At 46.9% G+C, this 26,519-nt stretch overlaps 1 protein-coding gene and 1 long non-coding RNA gene across 8 annotated transcripts in view; one reads left to right on the top strand and one right to left on the bottom strand.

Annotated features, from left to right (window-relative positions):
* The window catches only part of DAB2IP (DAB2 interacting protein), a 201,740-nt gene that overhangs the window by 21,849 nt on the left and 153,372 nt on the right, over positions 1-26,519 (top strand). The window contains exon 1 of one of the 7 annotated variants that reach the window (XM_027650218.1): positions 5,656-6,084. The exons of 4 other annotated variants lie outside the window; for them this stretch is intronic. In XM_027650218.1, the coding sequence (XP_027506019.1) occupies positions 5,967-6,084 (118 nt within the window). In that variant the 5' untranslated portion in view covers positions 5,656-5,966. Of the gene's footprint in view, positions 1-5,655; positions 6,206-12,672; positions 13,032-26,519 lie in introns of those variants that run through there. 2 more of the 7 variants (XM_027650220.1, XM_027650222.1) reach the window with 2 other exon arrangements.
* LOC113950394 lies at positions 4,989-5,891 on the bottom strand. The gene is made up of 2 exons (XR_003528729.1): positions 5,794-5,891; positions 4,989-5,107 (listed from the first exon to the last, which is right to left on the bottom strand). It is a non-coding gene; the product is annotated as an uncharacterized LOC113950394 (long non-coding RNA).

Genomic DNA, 26,519 nt, shown 5'->3' with positions numbered 1-26,519 from the left:
TCTCCATAACCTGGTTTCAGAGAGGAATCCATTCTTTGGGGCTGTCCATCCGTTGAGGAAATTGGATTCCTGCGTGTCTGGAACGTGAGGAAAAGCTGGTGCAGAGCTTTTCAAAAGAGCTGAGAAAACAGCAAACGCTTCTTGTTCCTGTTTCTAGGAGACAACTGCAGGAACATGGAGAGGAATCTGTAGAGTCAGCTGGGGTGGAATCCGAGCAGACAGTTCAGTAAATTGGGCACAGAGCTCTGGGTGCTGCAGACCTTTTGTTTGCTCTGCCCAGGAGTCAGTTTGGTTTTATTTTCCTCCCTTAAACTCCCAGTAGGGTTTTACTAAAGAAGCCCAAAGACACTTTCCTCAGTCTGAAGTGCACAGTAGCAAGAGGTAATGTTTTATTCTAGTGACCCTGAAAGAATGTCCTGCTGGTAGTAATTTTTGGGGTCTTTAAAATATTGATTGCTGGCATTTTTCATGGTAGAAGTTTTAATGTGTACTTTCAAGAAGTTTTAATGTGCACTCCTTTCATAGCAATAGTTGTATTTTCTGATTGTAATGACTATAGAACCCGTAACTCCGAAGCATTTTGTTATTTTATTCTTTAGAACTTTGTTAATGATTACAAAATTTAGTAGTTTGTGGCAGAGATTTGAACAGAGATAAAAGGCTCAGTCTGTTCAGAAAGGGCAGAAGTGGTTTCTCAGCCCAAGGTGGTTCAGTCAGTGACATGTTTGGGGCACTGAGCTGCTCCTACACCTGAGAACTTCCTTATACCCCAAACTCCCCAAGGCCCCCAGCACCAGGGAGCACTGAGGGGAGGATGTGACAGGAACCATTTCCTGCACTGATGTCCAGGGAATGTCTCTCACATTGGCTCTTTCTCCAGCACAGCTCTTCCAGCTTTCACACTCCATTTAACCATTACACCTTTTTCTTTTGCTTATCCTTTCTCTCCTTGGTGGAGCTTTGCTGAGTTCTGGATGAAAAGATGTGTGAATAGAGCATCACCTTCTGCTGAAAACTACCTAAAAACCTGCTGATTTAATAGTGTACAACTCCATCTCCCCAGAGACAGGCTCCTCAGAGGATGTCTGCCCTGTTACTGCACCTTCCAGAGGGGACACAGCTGACAGCAGGGGTTTCCATGTGGCACTGGGCACCTCAGCAGAGGGATCACCCTTGGAGTGATTCTTGAGGAATAAGCTTAAAATGGGTTATGCCTTCTCTTACCCAGACTTGTGCTGGCTGGCAGGAGTGTTCTGCATGGACAGAACCTGGGGCTGCTCTGCAACTGGGGCTTCCTGAAGATCCCAGTTGGATTTGAGGTTACCAAATGAAAGGTTAATTTTCTCTCAGGGGGATTCTCCCCTCCAGGATGAGGTAACCAAGGCTGCCTCATTTCCACGTTGTGCTCGTGTCACATTCAGGCACATTTCTGAGAGCTGTGGTTCAGTTCAAGCAGCAAAGCAGCACAAAAGGGCTTTGGCAGGAGCTTCTGGAGTCGGATGATCCCTGCACTTGCTGTCCAGGGCAAGATAAGCTGCCTCTCAATGGGAACAGCCCCAGCCATGAGCAGTGACTTTGAAAACTTGCCAGGTAAAGCCAAAGGAACAGCGGAGCCGGTTACTGGGTATGAATTGTTATTCAGCCCTCACAAAAGAGGAGGCTTTGACAACACCCCCAGTAACCTTGGCAAACGGTTTTGTTAAGCAGGTCTGTGCCTCACTGGCTTTTCAGCTCACAGGCATTCATTGCTCCCTCCTACATCTGAGTCTGTGTTCCAGAGGAGGGCTGGGAGGTGGCAGCTGGGGCCTCACGCTGAGCCTTTTCCCTGCTCCCGACAACGGAGCCCACTTTGCTCCTGGGGGAGAGCAACCAACCCCCTTCCCACTCATCCCTGCAGATATCCAGCCCACAGCCTTAGAATGTCTCCTTGTTTGAAACCATTAGGTTGGAAAAGACCTTTAAAATCATGGAGTCAGACTGCTGAGACAGGGACCTTTCCATCTGCAGCTTGGTCTTCTCACACAGTGGGGCACTGCTGAGGTGGCACACTGGGCACGGGTGCCCAAGGATCATTTTGCAAAGATGTTTGCAACTAAGATGTAATTGCTGAATGTTTGGGGGTTTTTTTTAACCTGCTTGTACTGCAAAAGACTCATTTTAGGGCTACTGGAACTTTTGAAATAGCTGAAGCTCTTCAAGTTTTTATAACTCATTTTTATAACTCACTTTTATAACTCACAGTCATGATTGCCAGGAGGTGCCCTGGGCTCCTGGGTCTCTGGGTACAACATGCCAAGGGTAACTTTTGCTTGCTGTGAGCAAGGCCTCATTAATGCTTGTGATGTCATTGGTATCATTCTCAGACTGAGACAGGCTTTATCACAATAAAATGATGTGATACATCACAAAAATTATGCCTACACTTTCTTCTGGATGAATGGAATGTTATTGGGAAGACTGGAATATTGTTCTCACGATGTCCCTTGGCTGTGCTTGTTTACATATAAAATATTTCCACTTACTTTTTCCTATAGATCTTTAGGCACCTGGTAGAACAGAAAACAGACTTTCCCTGGACTCAGCTGACTGTAATCATTGCCACTGTCCATGAAGGAGGAAAACCTGGTCCAAACAGACCAACAAAGGAAATCCTTTGCCCTGAAATAAATCCCAGAGCAGTTTTATCACCACATTTATACTGCTTCAAACTCAGACTTATTGCTCAACCTGGAAATACTCAGTTATGATAAAGGCTCAAAGCTGATCTGTGTGGCTGGTACCAGAGAGATGAGGGGATGTGCCCAAAGTTTTACAGCAAACTAAAAGCAAGGGTCCTCTTGTTTACAGCTGCATGTCACAGTGTAAAATAAATGCCAGTGTGAGGGATGACTCCATCTGTCAGGAGGAGGCACAGGAGTTAGGAAGTGGTAGCTCCAAATTCCTCCAAAGTCAAGTCTGACACACTGAGCACAACTGGAGCCTGGTTATACAAGCTGCTGAAGCAAACATCCTGCAGCCATTAGGCAATTAGATAGTCCTTCTTTTTTCATCTCCAAACCAGCCATTGAGGGGAATGCAGAGATGCTCTGATTAGACAGAAACAGAAGACAATTTCCACTTCCTTCCAACAATTTCTAAATTCCTTCCTTGAAGAGTCAGCTTTCCAAAACTCCACATTTTGTGTTCTACTTAAACCTCATGGGTATTCCAGAGAACATTCTAGCTCCACTTCTCTTTCCACACTCATTAGTTCAGTGCTCTTGGCTCCTTTCCTAGGATTTGGTCTAGCACAGCCTCTGCCCATTCAGCCATTTGACTGAAAATCATTTCCCTCTTCACTTCTGCAGTTTTCCTTTCAGTGCCTGAGCAATTAAAATCCCAAGTGATCAAAGCCCTGGTCTTCCAACTGTCCCTTGCTTTTCAAAATCATGGCATGAGCTCCTTTGCCTCCCTGCCTGAGCTGAGCTCAAACAAAGAAGGTACGACAATTGCACGATTGTTGGGAACTGTGAACGCTGCCTTAGCCAAAATATTGACATCACTCTGACTTACACACTGAGGATTAATTTTTACTAGGGCTGTAACTACAGATCAGCAAATCATTTGGATGTCATTAAAATCAAATTGGTTGTCACACAAAATCATTAAAGTCTAAATAACTATTGCCTTTCACTTTCCTATCTCGATCTCTCGATCTTAGCTATTCTGCAGCATTCCTGCACTATTTCTGACTCTCCACAAGGAAAGATGTCACAGGTGTTTATTCTTCCCTGGCTCTAAAATATCTGTATTATGTATGTGCAGCATCTGTTTCACAGAAGAATACAAATTGTTTCTCTGTATGTCGTTTGTCCTGACTCAGATGTTCTTCCCAGAACTGTGGATTCCGTTGACAGCCACGATTCCCCGGGCATTTTTAGTCCCTTGGGGTGGAGGAAGGCTGGCAGTGAGTCACTCAGCCTGTCTTTGGATCCCCACATGCTGGGACACAGGATGGGCAGATGATACCTGCTCAGGACTCCTCAGCCCCCAGACTTCTCTAAACCCCTCCTGCCCCGTGGCTGCCACACTGCAGGGTGAGGTGTGAACACACCTTCCCATCAAACACGGGCTCCTAAACCCGGGACATGACCCAGAGCAGGTGGAGCTCTAACAGGCAGTGCCATGTGCCTGGAGCCACAGAGTGGGTGGTTTTGTGGGGAACGTGGAAAGAGGGAGGTTTTTTGTTTTGGCAGCGAGTGGGAGAAGTATTGAAGTTGTAAAGAACATCGGGAGCGTGGGGGGCGAGGGGGGAGCGCAGGGTTTGCAGCTCTGTAATTTCCACCGGGGCACAGATCTCAGAGCCGTGTTTAATGGGGGCTCTGCTTAAAACAAATAGATGGAAATGAGTCTTTCTGCTATTAATATGGCCTAAGCCTCGGCAACAGTGCTCCAATGTGTTTGCAAGGCACAATTACCAGAGTCCTCTCGAGCTGCTGTGAATTCCTCCACGCAGAGCTCCGTGTTTTCCAGCCATTCATTTGTCCGCCCACAGCCCGGAGCACCCGGCGGCAACAGGCAGCTCCAAACACTGCTCACAGGACTCTGGGAACAGGGAGCTGCTGAGGCAGGAGCATTACCCAGGGGGCCCCAAAATAGAAAGCCCTGCCTGCCTCAGAGTCCTCTGGCACCAGCCCTGACAGACCCCAAACGCACTAAACGTGCTGTGGCTGTTTAGAGCAATTCCTGCCTTCCATTCTGTGGAAAGTGTTCTTTTGAAACAAGGCATGTTTTAGTGCCTTAACTGGAGTGTTTGAATCATGGGTTCAAAGTAAAATGGATCCTGAAAGCTGGATTTGAAGGATTATTTCAGGGTTGCTGTTACAGCAATATGAATTTACCTTTCGGAGGCACGGCTTGGTTTAGAGTTGCACATTGATAGATTTTTCTGTTATTTTGGGGACGTGCATTCATGAGAAATGAAATGCTACTTTGTGGACATGTCTTCAGAGAAAATGAGGTTTTTATTCCTGAGCCAGGTGATGGAGTCTTCTTCCTCAGCCCTTGTGCCATATCATTTATCCAAGAAGTTCAAAGCATGTAAAGCTGGGAGGTTTCAGCTCTTTTCCTGCACGCCAAGATATATTTCAATGTCAATATTAGGGAAGACTGAGGCACAAAGAAGAGTTATGGGTTGTGTGAGGTCTCAGGGAGGCGGTGGCAGACCCAAGGGGCAGAATGAAGGTGACCTGAGTTGTGCCACCCTGCTGTGTCTGTCAGCTGAGCCGGGCTCTGCTGAGACACTCCGGTGTCATTTACCGGGAGAGTCCAGCCAAGCCGGGGCTCGTCCTCCAGCTCGTTTGCAGGAGCTGTTAGACGCCAGCTTAGCAGCAGTCCTGGCTTGGCAGAGGAGGGAAATGCAGGACGAGGTCCCAGCCAAGGGCTGCTGCTGCTGCAGCAAGTTCCCAGTGCCCGGTGCAGCCACGGCGCTGCCTCCCCGTCAGGCACGGGCTGGGCTATTCATCCACAAACAGCCTCCTTCCTTCCCAAGGCAGCCCGGGGGACACGAGGGAATGGCAGAGTTTATTATAAACCGAGTAAAGCAGCAGACTATTGCTGGAGGAGATCCAGGGTTATAAAAGATCGGAGCGAGGGGGGGAGGAGGAGGAGGGAACAGGACATAATTTGTGTTTGTGCGTGAGGGGGGTGCAGGCTGGTGGCTTCCACCAGGCATTCCCCAAACCCTCAGGACCTTTGCCTGGTTTTGGTGGGATTTTCTGCAGTGCAAGCCGTGCTGTGTCAAAGCCCACTTACTTTTGATTGTATCAATCATTCTCTTTATGCAGCAACGCGGCTCGGAGAACGCTCGCAGGTCCCGCTCGGAACGAGCCGCGCTCGCTGCCAGCTCAGCCTAGTTACTGCTGGAACTTAGTCTGGGGGATGGGAGAAAAAGGTTGCTGCTACTTTAAATATAATGCATTAAGAGGATGCTGGAAAAAGGCCTGCATGCTGTAATACCCAGCCATCGAGTTGGAAAAGGAGCCAGATGTAATACAAAAGAAGAAACACAGCCTCTTATGGATGCTGCACTAATTCATAAATCAGGTGAATCAGCTTAGGCAACTGCTGTGTTTTTATGCCTCTGCTGCATGGAGAACTGCATGTTGGATGCTTTTATTTGAAGTAATGGAACCAGATAATCCTTTGGACCAGGACAACTCCAATGGTAAGAAGTAGAAAACATGGAAAAGAGAGGGGAAAAAAAAGGATAATGAGAGAGTGTCTGAGTTTCCCATCCTGCTAAAGCACAGGGATAGGCTCGTGTTTGTACTGTCTTCTGCATGGCTAAGTGGAAATGAATGTGGTGATGTGCTTCACATGATCTGAGAAATCCCTCTCTTTCCAGGGGCTGGAGAGAAAATGTAGTGGGCTGAGATGTGCCCTGGGAAGCAGCAGGAATGAGGCAGGACTGACCTGTCTCCTGGGCAGTCTGTGCAGGGGAAGGGGGACCCTGCACTCCCCTGGGTCAGTCTGGGGGGCTTTTTGCCTCTGGGAAGAGGCTGGAGCTTGGTGCCGTCTGTGCTGCCAAACGGAGCGTTTGGGAACAGACTCTTTATCTGCAGAGAGCTTTCCTCCAGGCACTGCATGAGTAATTTACTTAGGAGGATATATTTAGCTAAGGACCACATAAATTCACCCTGGAATTAAAGTCCATGGTTAAAACTGCAGCTATTCCATGGATTTATAGCGTTCCACACGCTGATGTTCTGCTCTCTGGTCTGTTGGAAGGCAGACAAAAAAGCATAAATTGGGGGGAAAAGTTGTTTGCAATTGCATATCTTATTTCTCTGTTAGTGGAGAGAATTGGCTGCACTGAGGACAACAAATTGTTCCTGTTTATGAAAACAACTTAAGATGGTGGGTTTTTGAACAAATTGATTCTCAGCTCTTTAATATGCATTGGGTATATTCTGAATACAGTTTGCAATCCACCCAGTATTGCACTTGCTACATGGATATTGCTCAGGAACTAGTTCTGTATTTCCCCAGCAGATCCTCTGCTGGCAACTAGAACTTCAAGTGGGACACAACTGCAGTGTTAATGTCACAGGGACCTAAAACTGTGTGGAAAGAATGTGGTTAAGGGAATGAAGTAACACTTAAACTATGGGAACAGTTGACTGGGCAGATAGAAGTGGGCAGCACTGCCTCACTTGGGGCTCTGTGCCATTGGAAATCGAATTTAACATAATCAAGGACAGATTTCTGGGGTTTCAAAGGATGGTATTTCCACAAAAATATTAAGAGAGGAGGATCATGCTTTTCATTTCATTTTTCTATCCTCTTTCATATGTAGTTATATTAATTCTTTTTTAGAAGAACTGTATCTGCTTCTCATGTCTTATACCTCCTCTTAGACCACTAAGACATAGAATTAAATCTTATTTTCCCTACAGCAGGAAGTTTTAGGATTATCAGAGAAGTGCATGCACAGTTTGAGCTGATGTTAACAAACATAAAAGTCACTGTTCTTGCCCGTTCCAGCGTTAGAATCTGGACTTCAGGAGTCACAGAGAGTGTCTTGGTTCTGTGGGAAATGCAAGTTCACCTTTATTCTCTCTAATAGGTTAAAATGGCTCACTAAATTTGGAATGCATGTTTTAAGGTACACAGGTTTCTCATTCTCCTTGCAGACATGTAAATATATTCTGTCACACTGTGTACAAAATACTCTAATAAGTGGGAGACACTGGGAAGACTCATAAAGTGGGAAATGAGAGATAAATAAGCACTGCTGGTACCAAGGATCTGAGAAGAACCTTCTCTGGTTCCCCTTCCTAACTATGTGAATCCCCATCTTCCTTTTAGTGTTTTTTAATTACTTTGATTTAAACGACCTCATTGTAAAACAAATGGGCTGAACCATTTATTGATCAGGAGGTCAATGGTTTAACTGTGCTGCTGCTGGAGCTGCAGCACTGCAGGACTGAGGGGTCAGCTGCTCCTCTGATATTCCAGGCATTGTTGTGCACAAATCCAGGACATAGAATGTCCTCAGAAATGTGCCAGCAAAGTGCTGTTAGGAAAGCTTTGCCCCTTTGAGGATGGTCCCTCCTGGAAGCAGCCCCTGAGTCCCTCTGACCACCCACCCTGCAGGGAACACTCTGGCAGTTTGTGTTCCCCTCCCTGGGCTGCTCATGAGACAAATATTGATGCCTTGGGAAGTGACCACTACTTAGAACTCCTGGGCTTGCTGTACAAGTGCCTTTTGGCCTTCAAGAATATCAAATCCTTTCTCTGGCTGCAGAATGAAATCTGCTCTTTAATTTTTGACCTGCCTGGGGGTCCATGTGTGTCAAACCACCTGCCTCAACACTCAGCCTCAGTTCCTTCTCATTGCCAGCACAGTCAATAGTTCATTAGTGACAGGAAAAGCTGCTCTGGACAATTTGTGGCAATAATATACTTGAGAGTTGCTCTTTTTTTGCCTCCTACAGCCCTTCCATTTGCTTCCCGAGCTGCACAAATCAGCTGGCAGGACGTTGGTGGAATATTCAAGGCTGGGAAGCTGTGTCTCATTTCTTAGCACATTTCTTGATTTCTCCTAATCAAATTAGGCTGCCAGCTGTTCATGGAGAGGCCTCTCAGATTTGTTATTGCTTGTAACTGGAGCAGGGAGTGACCACTCATTTATCTGGGGCTGAGATCTGAGCTGTGATAGTTGTCTTGACAGAACAGACTTTGGAGTCAAATCCCAGCCTGTGGGTGCAAAGGTTATTGGGTTTTTCTCTGTGGTTCTTCATTGAGCTGCAGTGTTTTGGCTGCTTTGAACACATGGCTGCTCTCCATTTTGGTATTTGGGAAGGGAGGTGGAAGTTCTGTGACTTTTCTTCACGTGTGGCTGGGTTAAAGACTCACATAAAGCTACAGGTTCTCATGTGGATTTTTAAAAAATCATTAGAACACCCACTTTCTCCTCCCCACCCCCAAGATTTTCTTTCCATTCTCTGAAATGCAGGAATATAAAGAAAGATTATTGTCATTTGGTGATGTCTCACAGCTCTGACTTTCTGAAGTGTTGTTTTTAATGTGCTGGCATGCCTTTGCTTCATTCTTTTCACAAAAAAAAACGAAAAAAAAAGAAAAATTCTCGGAAGAAAAGTGCTGAAGAATGTGCTGATTCCAAAACCATAACCCTAAATTACCCATTTCAGAGGGATGACATATCAGAGCTACAGATTTCTCTTTTCTGCTATAGCCACTTGCAGCTACAAGAATAAAAGACAACTCAGCAGCTTTCTGCAAGCTGGTGAAGATTTATAAGATATTTCATTTGTGTACAAACTCTGGAGTACCAAATATCTCTGAATTATTCATTCATTGTGTCTTCTAATTGCTCAGATCTCAGTTTATACAGCTCCAGTCAACACTGGAGCCACCTCTGAGCTTATTTCTTTTCTGTGTCCTGACAATATTTCTTTGTGATTTACTTGTTAATCCTTTAAGAGCACAAGATTTTTATTAGACAACCTTTTGAACAGCCCTGTAGACCAGATCCCAACTGCTGCTTTTGGTGGAATCGTGTTCCCTACACAATAGGTGTGAATCACAGAGGCACATTTTGTGCCACAAAGAAGTGAAATCAAGCCATTGTGCTTTAATAAGACAATAATTGCAGCAGATTTTCTTCAGTCTCTGACATGCACAGTGAACCAGGTGAATTACTTGGATGACAGCCAGCCTTGAACTTTGTGTGCTGCTGGTAATTTAGATTCTTGCAGCACTGTTCCAGGGCAGCAGTGACATCCTGGCCCCAATGACACCACAGTGTGCAGGAAAATCACACTTGGTAGAGAGCAAAGCAGAAGCAAGGAGTGGGAAAACAGAATATTTTTTGTAGCTTAGACGTGGTTTGTTAGCAGAGTTGTGTGGGAAAGCTCCAGGGGAACAGGAGAGCAAGGACTCAGCAGATTGCTGCACAGTGGTTTGTAGATGCATCCTACAATTTCCAGGTTGGGAATTAATTGTGGATAACTGTTCCATGCAGTCACCTCCCTTCTCTCCCTGCTGAAGTCTTTAGGAGAGGGTAGAGCCAATCAATAAACGAGCACCCCACTGGATTATGAGCACACAACAGGGTAGATCCATCCACATGGAATCCTGAAGGAACATTCAGGGACTGGAATGTAACCATCCAGACTTGGAGGTGCTGGGAACAGTCACAGCAGTGTCTTCATGCTTTGGAATAAAGAAAAGGGTCCTTTCATAGTCAAGCAAGTCCAAGGCCTCTTTTATATTCCTTCTAAAAGAGAGGAACTTCAAAGCAGAGCATTGTGAGGAAACCTCCCAGATCCAGCTCTAGACACCACCACGAGTCCCTCCCAGAACTGTGTCCAACATCAGCCATGGCTGGAAGTGAATCCAGTGTAACTAAATGGAATGGAAGAGTGCACAGCCAAGGGATCTCAGGGGAGCAGGGATGAGGAGGAATTCAAAGCATCCATCTGACGTATGGAGGTATTTATAGGTCAGAAGCTTTTAAATTCATGAGATTCTGGTGGCAGACAGCAGAAACTGGAGAAGCCACAGAAGGAATTGTCAGTTGTTAATGAGATCTGAGCCCCACATTTTGGCACAGTCAGAGTCAGGTGGGTTTTCTGAGACCTTTAATCTGGGGGTATCAGGATCCCATGGATGTAACTGAGCTGTTGGCCAGGTTGATGGCCTTTGATGCTTCACATCCATGTCCAACAAACCCCCCACACGTGAGGGACAGAGGGGATGAGGAGCTGCTCCCCCCCAGCCACTCCACTGCTCCTCACTGTCTGACCACCAGCTTTGCCCAGGAGATCCCTCAGTGCACACACGGGGTTATCCCACGGGATAATATTCCCATGGAGATGTGTTTCCTCCCTGAGCATCTCCAAGGAGCCAGCACATGGAAAAGCTTGAACTGCCAAGCATTCCTGCTGCTGGCCCAGGCTCAGAGGCCCAGCAGATGCCTCGCTCAGTGACTCAATGATTTTGGCTGCTCTGGAGCTCAAAGCAGGATCAGACAATACCTGCCAAAATGAAGCTGCAAGAAATGTTTGTTTTCCTCCCGGATCTAGAGGTGCCTCTAGTTTTGTTTGACACCTTTAAATGCTTCTCTGGCTGTAGCTGGAGGTTGGTGGGCAGCTGTGGCAGATGGAATAACTCGAGCCCTTGTTCTTTGTGCTGGAGCTTTATGTGTGGGTTTGTTTGCTTAAAGTTGGTGGGCATGGCCTGGCTGATGGAGCAAAACGATGCCCCCAGAGGTGGGTCCTGCCCTTAACCCTTGGGAGAAATCCTGATAGTTTGTGTTGTAAAAGTAGGAAAGTAAGATGCAGAGTTCTTTTATTTGGTCCAGGATGAAGAAAAAAAAATTGCCTTAAAATAATAATAGTGAAAGTTAGAGCAGAGTTCAGGATATTTTATTGTCTCTACAACTGGCTCTCTATTTGCAGAGCCCCTGTCAGAGCATTACTCATGGCAGGGGGAATATCCCTGAAGAGCTTTTCACAGCCCATGTGTCAGACAGGAATGCAAAGGATCAATTTACAGCCGCAGACAAAGATCTGAAAACGTCCAGGGGGACCTGGGAGAATGTTTCTCACCCCAGATAGTTTCAGTGATTTAACTGATCCCTCTTTCCTGGCTGCAGCTTTCCCTGGGAGCGCAGGGAGAGCAGAGCAGGGGCTCGGAGCACAGGGCACCCCCGGGGCAGCCCCTGCCCTGCGAAGCTGAGGAGCATTTCAGCGTGTTTGGGAAAGCCCAGCAGTGCACGACGGTATTCCAGGGAGAATCCTGGTGCTGTGCACGTTTCCATGAGTAACTGGCTTTGTTTAGCAGCCCATCCTTTGCTACTGGGCTGCAGCTGTCAGAAAAACCAGGCACTGACTGAGGAGCTGCGTTTGAAAGTGTTCTCTGGATGGGCCGGTCTGGGAGCTACACAAAGCACTTGGAAGTAGTTTTCCAGCTCTGTTTGGCCAGGTTTTGAGTAATGATTATACTTCCCCTGAAAGCTGGTAGTCATTTTTAGTTCATTTATTCTTAACATGCATGTCTTTTATTGTAATTTAAAGTTTCCTGTTAAACTTCAGGCAAAACTAGTGGATGTATTAATCTGCTTAGGAGAGACAGCTTTGAAATGAACCTTTCTTCTTTTCATATCGTTTGCAACAGGATCTGTAAAGTCAGACCTTAATCTTAGAAACTGATGCATTTATTCAGCAAGGGATGGCAGGGGGGGTTTCTCGGAGTTGTCTGGAGGAGCACACACTCAGTTCATCCTTTTTTTTTTCGACTCTTACAAACGTTTGTTGTTTTTAAGACTGAAGAAAAAAATAAGAAGATTTGATTTTCGTGACTTCTAACACAAGATGAAGAAATTTAAGATACAGAAAAGTGAGGGGCTTTAGGGGCAAAAAGCAGGTGCAGTGGGTTGAAAGCAGCGCTCGGTGCCGAGGCTGCTGACCCGCCTGCCGCTGCCGAGCCCGGAGAGCCAGGTTTTCTTTCCCTGCTTATTCATTTTCTGAGTCATTCATCTTGTGCTATAGCTATTGAAAACTGTAACAGAGTCTGGGAAGCGCTTGGCTTTCGAGTGCTGCCTCCTGATTGGGCTGGGGAATGCTGCTGTTGGGGAATAATGTGTGAATACCATCTGCTCCCGGAGCCGGCGGTGGATTCTGCTCCAGAGGCACCTTCAGCCGGGACTGCGGGCAAGGGGAGCAGTTTGCTCTCCCTCTTTCTTATCCAAACTTTTAGTTGTCGCTGGATTTCCTCTCTGTTTCCCTGCTGAACTTTTTGTGTGCTTTGCTCAAGGGCCGAAGTGCTTCTCCTGTGGGATTTTGGGGTTGTTTTGCCTTTCTTTTTCTCCCTGCGTGGGATTCCTGCCGGGGTTCAGCATGTGCAGCAACCCGGGGGAGAAATCAGGGACCTGTGCAGCTGGTTATTGCAGCACCAGAGTTCACATGGAATGTCTGAGCTGCTCTGAGAAACTGCTTCCAAAGATTTGACCTGCTCCTCCAAAGGTAAGCAGAGAAGGACTTTGGAATTCCGGAGTTGACTTTTTACTTGCATTTGTTTTGTTGGGAATGAACGTGTCTCCTTTGCAATGTACAGTCCCCTTGTAGCAAAGCCTGGGATCAAAGGCTGGGGTTTGTCTCTGAATTTCTTTAATGATCAGAGTTGGAACAAAGATTGTCTTTTGCTCTTTTGTGTAGAAATTGTTTTACAATGGGTCTTAACACAAACTTTGTGCAGTGTGAGTGTGATTGTGATTCAGGACAGCAGCTGTTTTTCGGGTTTGCATCTTTATGAAGAGAACTCTCTCAACTCTCCTTTTCCTGCTCATGGGATCTCTTTCTCAGCCTGTTACCTCAGACCAAACACAGTTAGTTTTCAGCAGTCTGGATTTCCACTTCCAGAAGACAAGATGTAGATTGTGAGCCCCTGAAATCCTGCTCACAGTGACCTGCTGGGGCAGCCTCAGTCCCTGGGGAGAAAACTGGAGCCATTCCTTCACCCTCAGCAACAGGCCTGGCAACACTTGCCTGTGGCCACTGGGAGCACATTCTGAACTTTTGGATGTGACTCTGATAACAGAGTTATAATGTTTGTTCTGAAGGTTACATTCAGTCAGGCTCTTCTGTCTACACAGGGCAAAGTTAGCCAAGGGAGGACGTGAAATGTTGATGTTTTGCAGAATCTCAGCCCTCCTTCCTGCGTCAGGTTATCCCATTTCCTGGAGTCTGTTCCAGGGAGGAATCTGCAAAGCCCATTTCTGAGACTTTGCTGAAGGTTCATTGTAATTTATTTTTGGTAGATATCTGATTTTTGGCTTCCTCTCTTATGTTGGTGTGCTGACTGTAGGTGTGTAGTACATGTATGAGCTGCATGTACTTCTGTGCATTCCAAGAGAAATGTTTAGTACCTGGAATTAAGGGAGCAGGGTATTCATGTGACTGATACTTGACCCAACCCAAACTTTTCAGATTTAATCCATTTTAGATAAACAAGAGCAGGTCTTACATCTCCTGTGGTCTCCTGCACTCAGGCCTGTGGAGCAAATGTTCTGTAGTACAGAGAAGAGCTGTTGCTGTCTGCAGTGTCACTGAAAAATTAGCAGTGAGACATCTTTTCACTTAGTCATTTGTCTGGCGAGGTGCCAGATCATCAAAAGCGACTCCTTTAACGAGGAGAAGATTTTCTTTGCTGAAGCCTGAATCAGGGGAAACTGTGGCAGCCACAGGAGGGATCAGGAGCTGGGCTTCCATGATCCTTGTGGGTGCCTTCCAGCTCAGGATATTCCATGGTTCTGTGGAGGAATGGCTGGATCACACCGAGGAGCAACACCAGGACAGTCCATTGGCTGCTGTCCTCCCTGGGAACACAGGATATGTGGATCCATGGATTAAGGTCTCACTGTGCCTGGTGCAAGCCAAGTGTGTGCCTCTCATTGCATGGCTGCTAAAAAAGCCTTGGAAGGCCACGCATGCACCAGGAAAAAAGGGATTTTCCAGTAATCACCACATTTCTGGGCGTAGAAAAACTATTCCTCGTTCATTGCTGCTGGTGATAATAACAAACAGGGCTCACTTAGGTCTTTTTTGGTGGAATTATCTTGTCAGGAGTAGATCTCCCAACCTGTCCCTGGCCCAGCCCTGATGGCTGTAGGGAAGTAGCACAGGGATTATAATCCTGCCCTTGGAATTCCAGAGGTAGGAGCACTTCCATCCCAGAGCTGGCAGGAGGATTCTCAGTCCTTGGCAGGAGAGACCAGCAGCACATGGGGCAGTGGAATCTGAGCTCTGTAATTCCATGGAATTCCATGTGCACACTGCAGTCAAACCCCAGCTGGCTGTAAAAGGGTGTTTATTTTTTGCTCAGCATGGACGAGCTTTTTCTGCCCCATCAACCAGTTCCTTGGTTCAGGGTAACTGGGAGGGATGTTCTTGCCTGGGTAGAGTTGACTGGTTGTAACCCTGGTGAGAGGGATTTGCTGCTGGATCCCTCCCAAACCTCCCCCAGCTCAGCACTGGGCAATCTTGCCCTTTAAAGCACTTTTGCTTTGCCTGCCTGTGGCTCAAGGGATGATCATCACCACTGCAGTGTTTGCCCTCTCTGATCCAGGGAACTTCTGCCAGGTGAAATGTGCTGCTTTTATCCTCTTCTTCTACAGGGGCACTGAATTAGAAGTGCTTTTATCCTGGATTGCAGTGGCACTGGATCTCCTGTGTGCCTGCCCGGTCCTTTGCCATTCTTGGTCCACACTCTTCCTCCTTACCCATCTCCCTTTCTTTGCTCTCCTTCCCTCCTTGTCCCCTCAAAAATAATAATAAAGTGCTGGAGGACATTTGTCCTTTTGCTGCGGAGAGCACGATCCACCCAGCACACTTTGAGTCTGGAAAACCTCAGCACAGGTTTCTCAGCAGACCAGACCGTTTTTTTTTCCTTGAAGATGAAGAATTCTCATTTTCATGATAGGAAAGTACTTTTTTTGCTCGAGTGGCAACTCTGACAGTGCAACATTAATTTGTGTTTACAGCCTGACTTCAGGGATCCACACGGATTCCTTTTCTCCTCCACCACAACACTCTTGTCTGACTTAGGTGCCAGATTTTCTCTGGGAGTTCAGTCTCACTCAATTCCCAGAGAATGTGGCTCCTTCTGCCACAGTTGGTGCCTGGAGCCTAAATCAGGATATTTTTAGTTGAACTTCAGCTCACAACAATTCTGACCTACCTAGAATTGAGGTCTCCACTTTGCAGACCTGAACCAGAGGAATGAGGCTCCACCATTATCCCATCCTTTGCCTGTATCTGTGCTGGCTTTGCCTTTTATATAATCTCATATTCCTTTGCCACGGACTAAAATGTAATAGGAACTATTTCTGTGATCTTGGGAGTATTTTTGCTGGCTCTGAGCTCCTCGGAATAGATGCCGCCTCCTGCTATGATGTCATTGCTCCTGGTGCTTGCCAGTAGACTATCAAAATATTAACCAAGATAAACTCAAGATAAGACAAGAAAATCAAGATAAGACAAGAAAATCAAGATAAAAAAAATTGATATCTTGCCTCCATGTAGGTCAGATGAAGCCCAGAAACCAGTGCTTTAAAGAGAGGAGAAGCACTGACGGGGAGAGAAGGACTCCAGGAAAACTGGGACAACCTAATGGCAAGCACAGGAGAGCAGAGAATTCCTGCTTGCTGCTTCAGACTGTGTGAAACCATTTTGCAGAGCAGCTGTGGAAGTGAAAAATCAGCAGAAGGAGGTTTGGTTTTTGAATTTCCTCATGGAAATTTTGGAAGCCCTCCGTCCTCCCAAAGGATTTCAGCCCATGGCTGCTCTTGTCTCACAGGAAGCTCTCACAGCACCTGCTCTGGGGTGGATTGTCCTCAGATCCCTGCCCCAAAATATCACCCTGGGAGCAGGATGGAGGGACTGGAACGGGGACTGAAAATTAATCTTGGGAATTCAGTTTTGAACAAATGTACCCAGAGCTTCACGGCAATTACATCGAGGGCTTTGAAATGCTCAAAGCCTGATTTTCTGCAGAATTATTTCCCAAAGAAAATTCAGCTAATTTCATCTTCCTATGTCTTTTTTTCCTCCAAACTTGTCTTTTTGGGTAATATTTCTTGACAAAGTTCTGATGTCTTACTCTTTGACCTCTTGCCAGGCTTTCCTGGGGCCTCCCCCTGCTCTGAACCCTTTGCCATCCCAAACCCTCAGGGGTTTTATAACTATTGATAAATCCACATGGATAAAGATGGCAGGAATTTCTCTTATACAGCCCCAAATTTTCCACATATAGATATGCCCTAAGGTTGTTGATAAACTCATCTTGGTTTCTTAGGAGCCTTTGGAGATTGCTGTCTGACTTCTCGACCTTTTGGGACACTTAAGAGCCACTTGGAGAATTTTTTTCAGCTGTTTTGAAAATCCTGATGCTTTGGCAGCAAACCAGTTCAGTTTTGGTGCTCACTGTCGTGTCCCTTGCAAATGGATCCCACACCAAGAAGTGTTCTTAAATATTTTAAGCTAATTATGGATGCACATATTTTGGTGCAGGATAGAGATTAAATATAAATTAAAAACCAACACAGAGAAACACGTTCCCCAATGGATAATTAACTTTCTCCTGCTGTAAAAAACTTGCATCCCAGTAGATGTAACATGGATATTTTGAAAGCTCTGTAATGTTTAAGGGTTAAGTGTCCATCTCTTACAGATGTTCTGGATGTGTCCTCTAGAGGCCAAGCCAAGGAACAGTGTCCTGTCTTTTCATCTGTCCTGATTTCCAACGAATCAATCCCTCATTTTCCACAGTGAATTGACAGATATGCACCTTAAGTGAAAAGATAACTAATTTTTCTGATCTTCCCATGTGTTTCAGGGAGCATTGAAAACTTCCAACCCTTCCCTAGTTGTTCCTTCTTGGAAATTTTCTTGGGAAATTTCCTCTTGTTCTGTGGATTTCTGGGTGCATCAGCACAGCTCCTGCTTGCCAGAGCTCTTCCTGAAGAGAACTGGTTTCAATAAATTACTGGAGCTTTGGAAGGTCTGGAGTTCCAGCCATGGCAGCTCAGAAGAGGGAGGGGGAAGCAGGAATACAAGAGCTTTTCCAGCTGGGTAAAGAGCAAAGGTAATTCTCCAAAGAAGAGGCTGAACAGAGAGGTCTGTGATAGGATTGTGGGTATCATTCTCTTACAGGTCAGATTATTTCACCTACAGAGGTGGAACAAAATCTTATTATGGGGGAGAGTGGAGCTGATGTTGTTAAAGGTCTCCCTCACCATAAAAATGTGGGTTTTCCAGCCATGGAGAAAGAGGGACCTGGCTGGAGTGACAGCCCAGGGATCCTGGAGCAAGTTGCTGGGCATTTGTTCAGCTCAGTGCAGCTGATCCCAGCCTTGCCTTCCTGAGCACTGCAATTCCCACCCCCAGCTTTAAATCCCCCTTTGTCAGAGGCTCAGGCTCGTGCACAGCACTTGGATTTCCTTCACCTCCGAATCGCTTCAGATAACCCGGATCTCTTAAGGTTTGAAGGATCTTCTTATTTGGAAATTCTTGTGATCTTCTTATTTTAATAAATCCTTCAGGGCTTTAACCCCCCTTTGCTATTCCTGTTCCCTGTCCAGGGTAAAGCTTGGAAATCTTTTTTCTTTCCTTTTTTTTTTTTTTTTTTCTTTTTTTAATTGCCACTTGCTCTCATCAGCCATACGATGCTTTTGATAACAGTCATCAAATTTTACAGCTATCACTATAATCTCACTGCTGTTAACCATCTGCATCACTCCTCCTGTTCTGCAGAAACTGAGGAGAAAACAAATACATAGTTAATTTTAGACAGCACATCGCTCCCCTTAATGGAGTTTTGTGTCCCAAGCAGCAGCACTGGTTTATGTCTGTGCAAATAACCTCGTGGAAACGAGGAACAATCCACACACGAGGAGATTCCATAATGCTTTCAAAGCCCTTGGGGCCGTGTTACAGGGATCAGGGGTGGGCTGCAAAATGTTGGAGTCGTATAAAAGTCTGGAAACTTGAAGTCATAACCTTTATTTGGTGATTTTTAATTTCACGGGATCTGAACTTGACAACATCTGACAAAGTCAAGGCTGTGTATTTACCTGGTGGTGTGCTGGGAACAGCAAAAATAGTGCAGAGCATCCTCTGAACTGCAGGGAAGGGGGAAAAGTCTGACTTGGGCAAAAAGGATGGAGCAGCCCTGCTCTGTGAGACAGCCAGGCAGCAAGGATCCGGGCTGGAATATCCCGCTTTGATCCCAGAGAAGGCAAGGACAGATGGAGGAAAGCAGTGGCCGTGCCCACAGCTAATCCTGGCTGGGGGGGTGTGGGGGTGGCTCTGTGGCTTTGGAGAAGTCATTTATCCTCCTCCCTGCTCATCATCCAGCTGGAAATGAGAGCTGCCAGATGTGGCACCTAATGCGGGATTTCCTGCGCTTCACCTCCAAATCCTGGGATTTGTTGGCAAACATGGGGAATGTTCCCTTTCTTGTGCCTGAGTTGGAAGATGGAAATCCCCTCCCAGCCAGTGACCTCCTGGGCTGTGCTCTCAGGGCTGGTTTTGGGTACTCAGGAGCCAGAGAAGGTCCCGTGGTGTCGGACAGGAGGAAATGCAGCTCCAAATCCAACACCTGCAGCTCCCCCTAACCCAGGGGAACACACCCCAGCCTGGGCAGGGGCTTCACTCAGGACATTCTGCTTTTACAGCCCAGGTGTTACAGGAGGAACCACAGGCTCACCAAAGATAATTCCACTCCCTGGTGCTTCCAAGTGCTCAGCAAGTCCAGTCTAACCCGAGTAATCCACTCCTTGAACCCCATCTCAGAGAGGGGCTAAAGCCAAGGATTCCTTTCAGTTACCCCCCAAAAGACATCGAGTGAAGACTGGATGTCATTGTGTCGTTTAATTTTTTTTTATTTTATAAAAACTGCAAAACAAGAGGTTCATTTTGAAGATAATGGTAAAATGTAACAGAGGGACTGAGCCAGAGATGGGGCTGTCACCTGGAGAGCAAAATTACAACCCCTTCATTTAGGCTTCATTTGAGCGCTCAGGATTGGTGCTTAAGATGACATCTGTGCCCAGCAGAGCCTTCCAGAGTTATATTTAATTATTGTGGAGAGGTAGAAGGGGTCCCACCATAAAAATGACATATTTTAAATTTCCTGATCACGGCGCTTTAACCTTTATATTACTGACACCCGAGATTTCAAAAGGAATGTGCACTGAAACTCTGTAATTTTATATATTCCCAATTTTTTTTTCTTTGTAGGAATCCATTTAAAATTACACAAGAAACCTCTCTTCATCTTCTGAGTGTTTCACTGATTAGCATAATTTATAGCCAGTTCTTGTGAATGAGGTGATTGTACCCAGGTGATTGCAAAAAGGTCTGTGGATCTCGGCTTTATAAATATTATTCTGAATCTAACTCGGTTCAAGTAATTGATGTAACATGAGTGAGTGCCGTGCACAGCTCTTCAGATGCAGAGACCACACACTGGGTGATCTCTGGAGCCAATCCTCATCAGGGCTTTGCTTTTCTTAGCAACAAAATTAACTCCGGCGTTATAAAATGTAGCCAAGACTTTACCTCGGCAGTCGGAATCTGCTCTCGGGAGATCCAACCCACGCACTAAATCCCGCCTGCCTTATGTGTCACCCTCTGCCTCAGAGAGCTGGAGACTCAACAGTTGCTCAGCAGACCAAATATGTTCTTAGATGGTGAAGTGTTGCAGGGAAACACTGGTAGGTAGATAAAGCAGCTCTCAGGCTGTCTCTGACAATTAGAGAAACCATCCCAGCCCTCCTTTCTGCATATCTGCTCACCCACAGCAGGGGGGATTCTCTGAGCAGATAAAGTGGGAAGTAAAGGTCACCAAGATGAATGGAGGTGCCATGAAGGGAATTTATCACAGCCACGGGTGAGGTCCCAAATCAAGGTTGGTGCTCGGCCCTGTCGTGCTGGGCTGGTGCTGCCACGGCCAAACTGACCTGCAGAGCCCATCCCGGGCTCCCTGTGCAGCTGCTTGGCTGCTGGAGGCCTCTTGTGCTTCTTGGATTTGCCTCTTTCTCCCATGTTTTCTTCCTGCATGAGCTGTAGCTGCCAGAGGGGCTGGACATCTGCCCAGAAGCTTTTCAACGCTCCGGTTATGAATCGGTGGAAACCTCGTCCGTGTGTTTGTGTTTCTCTAAAGTTTTACGGCCTGTTCCTCGTCCTGCTCGTGACAAGGTCACTTGGAAGGAGGAGGAGGATGCAGGTCTCCCACTGTCAGAGCCCTGCATCCATGTGTTGGGGAATAACACAAATGGGGCATGAGCTAAAGTTTCCTACAAACCTGGCGGGACCTTTTTATCTTGAAGCAAATTTCTGGAGAACTGCCTGAGATGAAAACAGGCACAGCTCTCCTCTGCAAAAACCTGCATGTTCTGGGAAAAGCTGGAATCCTTCTTACAGCAGAGTAGGGAAATAAAAATTCCCAGCTGTTAATAATAACAAGTCTAGAATCCTTCTTGTTCGAGCTGGAGCAGAATTGCCTGGAAGTCCCTGGAGGATTCCAGTCCAGAACTAGACATTTGAAAGATTTGGATCCCAGTCTAAAATATTTCCATGGCTTGACTGAATCTCCAAAACTGAGCTCATAATCCAGTCAGAGAAATGAAATTTATAGAGCTGTCAGCCATCAGTCTCAGTATTTTGGTGGGAGTATCATGACCAGAGTATCTGCTGGTCGTGAGCATCCACCTGGGAATAAAAGAGACCTGGCAGGAACCTGCATGTGGTGCAGCTGAGTTTAAAGAAATAACGAGCCATGGGGTTGAGGTTCCTTTATAAGAGGGAAAAAAAAGGGGGAAAGAATGCAAAAGCCAGCGTGGTTCAGTGTCTGGGCACATTTTCAAGGCCTCTTTTATTTTGAGTAATTAATTCTGTGTTTTATTAGTAATGAAAGCCGGGGCTATTCTGTGCAGGGCTGGAGCAGTAAAGGGTGACTCGGCAGGAAGTTAAACTGATGTAGCATTACTTTGGCAATTTATCACCTGCCTGGAGTGCTTACTCAGGGTAGAATATGAGTTTATCCGTGTTCAGGGCAATTATATTCTAAATTCACTTCATAATTACCTCTCACAGAGACATAACTTTAAACAACTGATTATTTTATAAGTGACTGGAAAAATGTCTGGCGTGACATCTCTTCTCCAAGGCAGTCTGAATGCAAGCTGGCTCTTTGGTGATCTGTTTCAAATAAAGTGATTTCATCCAATAAATCCATGTATCAGGGCCTGAGTGTGGGGTAGCCAAATGCTTGCAGCCTTTTTACACACTTGTAATGATTCCAACCAGGGCTCTTTTGAGTTGGTGGGTGAAAAACCCATTTATTTTGTCTTTGGTTAAGGGAGCTTAAGATATGAGATTGTATCAATGTACAGCTCTAAAATTGGTCACAGTTTTTGGTAGAACTGGTGGGAATGGCAGCTGTGTGACCTCCCAGTCCTTGATGGACCTTCCTGTAGTTCCCTTGAAGGAACTGTGTCCAAAGGCACTGCTGGCCCATTGCTCCAACAGGAACATTTTCTAGCGTGCCCTGCACTGTTGTATTTTCCCTCTTGGCATCCCAGGAACATGGAATTCCAGGCTGAGTGGATCTGAGAGCTCTGCTGAGCTGCCAGTGCTGCTTCCCGGGAGCTCCCACAAGCGTCTCATCCCTTCCATCTGCAGCAGAGTGGGAGGGACAGAGCAGGGCTCCTCTCTCTTCACCACACTGTCTCTTGTGAAACCCTCTTTATTGTGGATGTTGTGTTTGTCTGATAGATTGGTTCCCTGCTTAGTGAACTTTAGAAGCTTCAATTTTCCTTGGTTTCCCAAGGATTACAGTGTGAACTCTCCAAGCCCCTCCTGGTAACCAGCCTTCGGCAGCACGGGGTGGTGTCTGCCACTGAACACAACACACCAACCAGAAATGCTCCAAACCTTCAATTTTCTGAGTCTTTTTAGTGCCTCTCCAGGTGTAGGAGGCCCTTGGAGCCGTGGGGGCCCTTCAGCTGCCCCCCAGCTGCCAACACAGCCCTGAGGGAGGATCTGAACACGTGCTTTGGGGGGCCCGCAGCTCCCGCCCGGGCTCTGCCGAGTTCCTGCCCAGCTCTGGGCAGCAGAGTTTCCCTGACTGCAGCAAATACATTTGCTGTGCTTTATGGAGCACGGAGAAGCTTGTTTTCTGAATTTTAATGGTCCCAATAAATCGTGTTAAGATTGTGTTCTATTAGACCCTGGGAAATTAATGAGAGTGATTGGAGTCCGGGCGTCATTGGGACGGTGGGAAGCCAGTAGTGCTCTTAGAGGAGAGTTTGTAAATTTGGCTGAGGCAGTAATGGGGGTGATAAGGATTGTAGAGATTCCCAGGAATCCCCATTCAGTCCTGGTTTTACCTACAGGGATTTTGTTGTCCCACCGGAGACTAAGTGACGATGATTTTCAGGTTGTGCTTCACAGAGAGGAGGAAACCTTTGTCAGGGGGCTCAAATAGCTCAGGAACAGAGACTGGGAGAGGGACACCCTCTGTCAGACTGGAGTTCTGGATCATTTAGGATGGATGTTGAGGGATGAACCTCTGCTATGGACACAGGCTGAGAGTGGTGCTGTCCAGCCTGGAGAAGAGAAGGCTCCAGGGAGACCTTAGAGCCCCCTCCTAAGGGACCTAAAGAGGCTCCAAAAGAGCTGGAGAGGAACTTGGGACAAGGGCCTGGCATGACAGGACAAGGGGGAATGGCTTCCCACTGCCACAGGGCAGGGTTAGATGGGATATTGGGAAGAAATTAATGTCTGTGAGGGTGGTGAGGCCCTGGCACAGGTTGCCCAGAGAAGCTGTGGCTGCCCCATCCCTGGAAGTGTCCAAGGCCAGGTTGGACGGGGCTTGGAGCAACCTGGGCTAGTGGAAGGTGTCCCTGCCCAGGGCAGGAGGTGGCACTGGATGGGCTTTAAGGTCCCTTCCAACCCAAGCCATTCCATGATTCTGTGATTCTAAAACAGGAATTGCAGCCACTGAAGGGAGCATTTGCACCCTTAGGAGGTGTCTTGGCTGGATAGGATGGACTCTTTAATATGGTATGAAAAGTAATAAAGGGCAAGGATTGTCCTTGGTGGGAAGTGCAGTGGGATGAGTGGACACCGTTCTGACACCAACAAACCATCAGGCCAGCAACATCAACAAAAACATTGGGATTCCTTTGAGAGCTTGGTGTCCCTGAGTGCAGCAATGAGGATTAGCAGACTGGAATTCCAGCCTCCTCTTGCCCCTGCTCTGGGGGGTGGTCGTGCCCCTCGGGGTGGCTCTCAGCCTGTCACCAGGACAGCAGTCGCATCTTTATCTGCAAGATCAGAGTGTTTTCCAGCAGAGCAGGTCAAAACCTCTTCCTTGCTGTACCTGCAGCCCTTGTGGGGGAGCTGCAGTGATGGATGAGCGTTTCTCGCCGCAATCACAGCCCAGCAGCAGCGGCTCACAAATCCTGGCACGCCGGGAGGGACTCGCTGAGTCTCTCTCTGAAGTCTGGCCAGCAAATCATTCAGCCAGGCGAGGATGAGCAGGGGCTGCTGGATGTTCCCTGCTCAGCACAGCAGCTGGGGGAGCTGAGGGAGCTCTGCCTCCATCAGTGCCACGCTGGGGGTTGAGGCAGCGCAGACACGGGGCCTCCGTGGCCACGGAAAAACCACGTCACGGCTGCGGTTTGGGGGACTCCACCTAAAGCAGCTCCCTGAACCCCCAATCCTGTCAGCTCCAGGGAGGCCGTGCTTAGCTGTCTAAAACTTCTCTCCTGCCTGACTCCAGCTGGGGGATCTGGTCTGCAGTGGAGCCGTGGACGGGGAGTTTATGACAGTGGATGTTGTAATGGGGTTTTACGACGCGGATCTTGGCAGATACGTTTAATATCCGACAATTAAAATAGCTTGGCTGGCAAACACACTGAACATTGCCAGGTTTTTATAAGATCCTGTGAATTCCTGACCTAGATATTCATTGGAGGAGGGAATTCGAGAGCAGGAGAGAAGCATGAACTAAGTATGGGACATTGGACTCCTCACTCCTGACCCATTTCCCTTATTTCTTCTGAGTAGTAATAACCTAAAAAAAAAATGCAGAATTGGGTTAATAAAATGATTTAAGATGATCATAAAGGCAGCTCACTCTTAAAGTTGTTCCATATTCAGTTTTTATATAATTTGCCTTGTGCTTGGGGTACTGAATAATGAAAAAATCCAAACAAACAGAGCACTAAGCCTCAATCCTACATGTAAATCTGTGCACATGTGCTGCAAACAAGATAGCACCCATGGACAGATTTGTTTGTGTTGCCTCGTGAGCCAAATGCTGTGGGTTTGCTTCTTTTAATTATTCAGTCCTGAAAGAATTTGCTGTGAAATCCCACCAGGCAGAGATAAAGACTGGAAACCTTGTAATCTACAACTGTACAGGAGGGTCACTTTATGGCCTGAGTGTGCTGGAGAATTCAGATGTGGAGGGAATCTTTCATAGAGAACTGGCATGAAAACCTCTATTATTTCAGGGCTTTGCAGCATATAAATTGTGTTTATGAGGAACCCAAAGCCTGGAAAAACCAAATGGGGAGACCTAATCCAGATTTGCTATTCTGATGAATTTTGGCATTCTCCAATTTATTCAGGTTGTCAGATGGATTCAGTCCCAACACGGCAAGGGCAAGACAAATTAATTAGCTAAAGCTCCATCAGTTCTGGGGGTTTTGTCTCTGTGTGAGGGGGTGCAGGGCACTGCTGTGGCAGGGGAAGGGTCCCTTTGGCTTGTCACCCACCCCAACCCCACTCCCAGCCAGATGAGAACACTGTCAGTGAAAAGAGTTGAATTCTCTTCCAGTCTGGAACTGTTACATGTTCCCCTGAGACTGCTCAGCAGCCACAAGTAATGCTTAAAAGAAAAAAATAGAATGTTTAGTTATAGAGAAAATGGCCAGGTCTGGTCTCATAAAAACAAGCAGCCAATTTTTAAAAAATGTTGGGTTCAACAGTATCTGGAACTCTCACATGTCATAACCTTGTTAAGATAATTACAGTAAATGGGTTTTCTGCAGGGGAATCCCCTGACATTCCTCCCTGGGAGATGATCTTTGCTGCTGTTCCAGACAGATTCTGCATCACTTTGAGAGTAAAGTCTCTGTTACCTCCTTTAAAAATATCACCAAGCAAAGAGAAGACAACACTTAATTCCTTTTTACAAAAGGAAAAGAGAGTCATGTCTTGGGAAGAAGGGAAATCAAATAAAAAATTTAATGCTGGAGAAGAAAGGCAAGAAATGCAGTTGCCATGGCAACGGGAGCATAAGTAGAAACTTTCCAGCAAAGAGCAGAAACTAAAAATGAAAAAGCGGAGTGGTGAGGCCTGGCAGATAGCCAGGAGCTTCCTCCACATCCTGCTCTCCTGGTGGGATGTTCTTACTCAGCTTTGGCACCTTCTGGAAGTGCTCTGGGCTTTGGGAGCTGGGCCCGTGGGTCAGAGCCCTCCCAGGGGACGGTGGGTGACACCATCCCTGGAGACAGGACAGCTGTGCCAAACCCACTCTGTGTGCTCAGCCCACTGCCAGTGGAGAGGGGAACATCCCCTGGGAATGGGCACCCTGGCATGGTGGGTTTGGCAGAGAGTGGCAGCTGCTTCGTCTGATGGTCACAAAACACCGAGCAAGTCCCTCTCTGTTCTCCCTGTGTCCAAACCAAGGTCTCAGAGTGCACTGCAGCAATAATCCTGTTCTTCAGTACTCCTCTCATCCCTTTTTGGTAGGGAAAACACATCCCTTAAACTCTGCTCCAAACCACCCCTCAGTTCCCAGCTCAGGGTCCCACTCCTGGGCAGCACCTGCCATGAGCACAGCCTGTGTTCCAGAGTGGGCACGGGCTGGATCCCACATGTCTCCAGCCACGGGCACAGCCCGTGTTCCAGAGTGGGAATGGGCTGGATCCCACATGT

This window comes from Corapipo altera, unplaced genomic scaffold (assembly GCF_003945725.1).
Source record: "Corapipo altera isolate COAL_440 unplaced genomic scaffold, ASM394572v1 268, whole genome shotgun sequence".
Lineage (NCBI taxonomy): Eukaryota > Metazoa > Chordata > Aves > Passeriformes > Pipridae > Corapipo > Corapipo altera.
Note: the sequence above shows the minus strand (reverse complement) of the source record. Positions and strands in the feature narration are given on the sequence as shown.